The sequence below is a fragment of the Mandrillus leucophaeus genome, unplaced genomic scaffold (assembly GCF_000951045.1).
Source record: "Mandrillus leucophaeus isolate KB7577 unplaced genomic scaffold, Mleu.le_1.0 Scaffold42, whole genome shotgun sequence".
Classification (NCBI taxonomy): domain Eukaryota; kingdom Metazoa; phylum Chordata; class Mammalia; order Primates; family Cercopithecidae; genus Mandrillus; species Mandrillus leucophaeus.
In genome coordinates, this window is record NW_012104476.1 from 4,922,977 (window position 1) to 4,929,404 (window position 6,428).

Genomic DNA, 6,428 nt, shown 5'->3' on the forward strand with positions numbered 1-6,428 from the left:
AATTCAGGACAGGCTGCTCGTAAGGATGAGACAGCGCCGATTATTACTGGGGAAACTCCCTTTCTGGGAGTCTTCCATGATGAATTCCTAAGGAGCTGGGAAGAGGTGTTACTGTAAGCACGTTCTGGGCTATCCTCTGGGTGCTGCACATGCGCAGTAGCTGTACATGCGTGTTCACACGTCACGTGTCTCGGCGCCGTGGCTGGCATGTCCAAAGGACACAGTCACTTCTTGACTACCTACCCTGCCTCAAGATCATAGCTCACTGCAGCCCCGAACTCCTGGCTCAAGCAGTCCTCCCACTTCAGCCTCCCAAGTAGCTGGGGCTGCTAGGGCTGCAAGCACGCACCAGCACGCCCGGCTGATTGTTTGTGTTTTTAGGGAAGAAGTGGTTTCCCTGTGTTACCCAGGCTGGTCTTGAACTCCTGGGCTCAAGCAATCCTCCCACCTCAGCCTCAAGTGTTGGGATTACAGGTCTGACCACTGTGCCTGGCCGAAAAAATCTTTTTTTAAATTAAAAAAAGCATTGGGTGCGGTGGCTCACACCTGTAATCCCAGCACTTTGGGAGGCCAAGGCGGGTGGATCACCTAAGGTCAGGGGTTCTAGAGCAGCCTGGCCAATATGGCAAAACCCCATCTCTACTAAAAAATATAAAAATTCACCAAGCATGGTGGTGCACGTCTATAATCCTAGGTACTTGGGAGGCTGAGGCAGGAGAATCACCTGAACCCTGGAGGTGGAGGTTGCAGTGAGCCGAGATCATGCCACTGCACTGCAGCCTGGGGAACAGAGTGAGACTCTGTTTCAGGAAAAAAAAAAAGCAACAGAAACAAATGGCTTCCTGGCAGCGGTGGCTGCAGGGCACTCCCTTTTGTGTGACTCAGGTCATGTCCCTCCCACAGCACTGGTCTCTCTCGTTGCTCGCAGGGCTGGTGAATTACCAGATCTCTGTCAAGGGCAGTAACCTGTTCGAGTTGGAAGTGCGTCTTCTGGATGCAGAAAACAAACTCGTGGCGAACGGGACAGGAACCCAGGGCCAACTGAAGGTGCCGGGTGCCAGGCTCTGGTGGCCATACCTGATGCACGAACGCCCCGCCTATCTGTACTCGTTGGAGGTAATGGTGGTTTGGGGCTTGCCCAAGGGAGGTCTTTTGCCCGCATCTGGTGACCTTGGCTTCAGCAGGAGCCCAGGACAGGTGAACGGGCAGCGTGGTCCTCTGAGCTTTCTGATGTTTCTCACCCTTGGTGGGAGGCCCAGTTTTTGTTGTTGTTGTTGTTTTGTTTTTGAGATGGTCTCACTCTGTCACCCCAGCTGGAGTGCAGTGGCCTGATCACAGCTCACTGCAGCCTTGAGCTCTCAGCCTGCAGCAATCCTCCTACCTTGGCCTCCTGAGTAGCTGGGACTACAGGCACATGCCGCCATGCCTGGCTAATTAAAGAAAAAAAAATTGTAAGCTGGGCACAGTGGCTCATGCCTGCAATCCCAGCATTTTGGGAGGCTGAGGTGGGTGGATGGCCTGAGGCCAGGAGTTTGAGACCAGCCTGGCCAATATGGTGAAACCCCATCTCTACTAAAAATATGACAATTTGCTGGGCATGGTGGTGCACACCTGTAATTCCAGCTACTCGGGAGGCTGAGGCAGGAGAATTGCTTGAACTCAGGAGGCAGAGGTTGCAGTGAGCTGAGATCACACCACTGCAGTCCAGCCTGGGGGACAGAGTGAGACTGTCTCAAAAAAGTTTTTTTTTTATAGAGATGAGGTCTCAGGCTGTTGCCAGGCTGGTCTTGAGTTCCTGGACTCCAGTGATCCTTCTGCCTTAGCCTCCCAAAATGTGAGAATTCCAGGCATGAGCCTCCTTGTCTGGTCAAGGGAAAGACCCCGTTTTGAAGGGCAGGTCCTAGGTTCAGCCAGGGAAGAGCAGAGCCTCTGATTGCTGCATCTCTGCTTACAGGCCCAGAGGCGGCTGCTGGGGTGCACGAGGGGCCTTCCTGGCAGAGGGCTTAGGCTGTTGGGGTGCTCACACCTGGTGTTTTGGTTGTTGTAGGTGCGACTGACTGCACAGATGTCGCCGGGGCCTGTGTCTGACTTCTACACACTCCCTGTGGGGATCCGCACTGTGGCTGTCACCGAAAGCCAGTTCCTCATCAATGGGAAACCTTTCTATTTCCACGGTGTCAACAAGCATGAGGATGCGGACGTGCGTTGGGGCTCCTGGATCCTTGGGGCTGCTTCTGGTCACCCTCCACTTTCACCTTCCCTGTGTCCTGCAGTTAAGGGCAGCTCAGGGCAATGAGGCAAATGGCTCCAAATGGAGAGGGGACTTGTGGGGTGGCTCTCCAGGGTCCTGGCTCTCAGAGGAAGTGCAGCTTCGACAGGGACAGGGGTCACACGGCTCTGCTGTCCCGTAGATCCGAGGGAAGGGCTTCGACTGGCCGCTGCTGGTGAAGGACTTCAACCTGCTTCGCTGGCTTGGTGCCAATGCCTTCCGCACCAGCCACTACCCCTATGCCGAGGAAGTGCTGCAGATGTGTGACCGCTATGGGATTGTGGTCATCGATGAGTGTCCTGGCGTGGGCCTGGCACTGCCGTGAGTCCCCGCTGTGTACCTGCTCCGCCTGCCCAGCCCATGGGCTGCACCATGACCCTCTGTCCCTTCCCTCCTGGCCTGCAGGCAGTTCTTCAACAACGTATCCCTGCAGAACCACATGCGGGTGATGGAGGAAGTGGTGCGCAGGGACAAGAACCACCCCGCCGTCGTGATGTGGTCTGTGGCCAACGAGCCTGCGTCCCACCTAGAATCTGCCGGCTACTACTTGAAGTGAGTGCCCCCTGCCTGCCCTCGGCTAGATTGGGGAGGAGACCCTGGCAGGCGGCTGGCTGGGGTGGACATGTGCTGTTCGAGATCAGCCTCCCGTCCAGCCCAATGGGAAGGCCGTCTATACCTGGACATTCAGGGACCAAATACCCACCCAAATTTTTTTTTCTTTTTTTTTTTTTTTCACTTTTTAAATTTGAGATGGAGTCTCACTGTGTTGCCTAGGCTAGAGTGCGGTGGGGTGATCTCCGCTCACTATAACCTCTGCCTCTCGGGTTCAAGTGATTCTCCTGCCTTAGCCTCCTGAGTAGCTAGGATTACAGGCACCCATGAGCCACTGTGCCTGGCCTGGTTATTATTTTTTTTTTTTTGAAACAGGTTTTCAGTCTGGTTGCCCAGGTTAGAGTGCAGTGGCGCAATGTTGGCTCACTGCAGCTTTGACTTCCCAGGTTCAGGTGATCCTCCCGCCTTAGCCTCCCAAGTAGCTGGGATTATAGATGTGTGTCATCGCGACCAGCTAATTTTTTCTTCTTTTTTCTTTTTCTTTTTTTTTTTTGGATACAGAGTCTCCCTCTGTTGCCCAGGCTGAAGTGCAGGGGCATGATCTCAGCTCACTGCGACCTCCGCCTCCCTGGTTCAAGCGATTCTCCAGCCTCAGCCTCTTGAGTAGGTGGGATTACAGGCACGGGCCACCACGCCCAGCTAACTTTTCCTTTTTTTTTTTTTTCCTTGAGATGGAGTCTCACTGTGGCCAGGCTGGAGTGCAGTGGCACAATCTCGGCTCACTGCAGCCTTCACCTCCCAGGTTCAAGTGATTCTCCTGCTTCAGCCTCCTGAGTAGTTAGGACTATAGGCACACACCAACACACCCTGCTAATATTTGTATTTTTAGTAGAGACAGGGTTTCACCATTTTTGCCAGGATGGTCTCCATCTCTTGAACTCGTGATCCACCCGCCTCAACCTCCCGAAGTGCTGGGATTACAGGCGTGAGCCACCACGCCTGGCCAACTTTTGCATTTTTCGGTAGAGATGGGGTTTCACCGTGTTGGGCCAGGCTGGTCTTGGACTCCTGACCTCAGGAGATCCACTTACCTCGGTCTCCCAAGTGCTGAGATTACAGGTGGGAGCCACCGTGCCCGGCTAATTTTTGTATTTTTAGTAGAGACTGGGTTTCACCATGTTTGCCAGGCTGGCCTGGAACTCCTGGCCTCTAGTGATCCTCCTGCCTCAGCTTCCCAAAGTGCAGGGATTATAGGAGTGAACCACTGCTGGCCCCCTTTTCTTCCTTACAATCGTGCAGTTCTAACTTAGTGTCCAGAGTAGGTTTTTCACTTGCGGTAGAGGCAGCAGAGGTGGTAGAAATGTTTCTTGACTCATACAGCACACCCCAATTTCATGCAGTGCTTTGGGCTGAGCCAAGTCTGCAGCAGGCAGAAGGCTCTGAGAAGTTGTCGCAGCCTGGGCCATGGACAATTCAGAGCTCAGGCCACAGGGGTGTGCTCAGCAGGAGGTGGACAGGACGTTTGTTGCGAAGGGAAGGGGAAGAGTACAGGCTTCTAGGAGCAGGTGTTTGAGGCTTCCAGACAGGCTTCTTTGGGAGGTGGCCAGAGGAGATGCCTGTTTTCTGGGGCAGGATTTGGAGGGAGCCACCCAGGCTGGAGAGGTTCAGTCAGGCTGTCCGAAGACTTTGAAGCATCCCATCTGAGAGCCTGGCTGTTGGAGAGTGTGGGTTTGGAACTTGAGGTAGGGGGTTCTGTTCTGATCTGTGCCAGTCACAGCCTTCAGATGGGTAGAGCAATGATTGGGGAGGGCGTAAAAGAAGAAATGAACCGAGGAAGGAGGAAAACAGGCTTCAACAACAGTCTAGGCTGGGCGTGGTGGCTCATGCCTGTAATCCCAGCACTTTGGGAGGCCGAGGTTGGTGGATCACCAGAGGCCAGAAGTTGGAGACCAGCCTGGCCAATAGATATTGAAACCCCATCTCTACTAAAAGTAAAAAAATTAGCTGGGCGGGGAGGTGGACGCCTGTAATCCCAGCTACTTGGGAGGCTGAGGCAGGAGAATTGCTTGAACCCGGGAAGCAGAGGTTGCAGTGAGCGAGATGATGTCATTGTACTCCAGCCTGGGCAACAGAGTGAGATTTTGTTTCTCAGAAAAAAAAAAGGGCCGGGCGTGATGGCTCACGCCTGTAATCCCAACACTTTGGGAGGCCGAGGCGGGCAGATCACGAGGTCAGGAGTTCAAGAGCAGCCTGACCAACATGATGAAACCCCGTCTCTACTAAAAATACAAAAATTAGCCAGGCATGGTGGTGCGCGGCTGTGATCCCAGCTACTTGGGAGGCTGAGGCAGGAGAATCGCTTGAACCTGGGAGACGGAGGTTGCAGTGAGCCAAGATCAGGCCTCTGCACTCCAGCCTGGGTGATAGAACAAGACCCTGTCTCAAAAAAAAAAAAAGTCTATACTGTGGAGGACTTGGGTGGGTGCTGGGAGCTCTGAGCATGGACGGGTCCCTCTGTTGGGTTTTTCTTCCCTTCATCCCTCCTGGTTAACTCTACTCAGTATAAGGGCCATTTCCTCTTATTTATTTATTTATTTTTTGAGATGGAATTTTGCTCTTGTTACCCAGGCTGGAGTGCAATGGCGCGATCTCGGCTCACCGCAACCTCTGCCTCCTGGGTTCAAGCAATTCTCCCGCCTCAGCCTCCTGAGTAACTGGGATTACAGGCATGTACCACCATGCCCGGCTAATTTGTATTTTCAGTAGAGACGGGGTTTCTCCATGTTGGTCACGCTGATCTTGAACTCCCAACCTCAGGTGATCCACCCGCCTCGGCCTCCCAAACTGCTGGGATTACAGGCATGAGCCACTGCACCCTTCCTAAGGGTTGTTTCTTCTAAGAGGCTGTCCTTGACTCTCCGGTCCAAGTTATGTTTATTGTCTAGCAGAGCCCAATTCCTGCCACCACTTGTCACTTCCATTTGAAACATTTCTTTCATTGTTTGTTTTTCAGAGTCAGGGTCTCGCTGTTCCCCAGACTGGAGTGCAGTGGTGCAGTCACGGCTCATTGCCACCTCGGTCTCCTGGGCTTAAGCGATCCTCCCCACTCAGCCTCCCAAATACCTGGGACCACAGGCGTGCAGTGCCATGCCAGGCTAAGTTAAAAAAAAAATTTTTTTCCCCAAGATGGAGTCTTGCTCTGTTGCCCAGGCTGGAGAGCAGTGGTATGATTTTGGCTCACTACAACCTCTACCTCCTGGGTTCAAGCAATTTTTCTGCCTCAGCCTCATGAGTACCTGGGATTACAGGTGTGTGCCACCATGCCCAGCTAGGTTTTTTTTGTATTTTTTTGTAGAGGTAGAATTTCACCATGTTGGCCAGGCTGGTCTCAAACTCTTGACCTCATGATCCACCCGCGTCGGCCTTCCAAAGTGTAGGGATTACAGGCGTGAGCCACCATGCCCGCCCCTAATTTTTAAATTTGTTGTAGAAACCAGGTCTTGCTATGTTGCCCAGGCTGGTCTTGAAATGCTGGTCTCTAGTAAGCCTCCAAAGTGCTGGGATTCTAGGCGTGAGCCACCGTGCCCGGCTCTTGCACCATTTCTCT

At 53.3% G+C, this 6,428-nt stretch overlaps 1 protein-coding gene across 1 annotated transcript in view; it reads left to right on the forward strand.

Moving 5' to 3' along the window:
* The window catches only part of GUSB (glucuronidase, beta), an 88,412-nt gene that overhangs the window by 75,549 nt on the left and 6,435 nt on the right, over positions 1 to 6,428 (forward strand). Inside the window, exons 5-8 of the mRNA XM_011992908.1 lie at positions 929 to 1,116; positions 2,048 to 2,200; positions 2,412 to 2,590; positions 2,675 to 2,821. Of these exons, the coding sequence (XP_011848298.1) occupies positions 929 to 1,116; positions 2,048 to 2,200; positions 2,412 to 2,590; positions 2,675 to 2,821 (667 nt within the window). The remainder of the gene's footprint in view (positions 1 to 928; positions 1,117 to 2,047; positions 2,201 to 2,411; positions 2,591 to 2,674; positions 2,822 to 6,428) is intronic.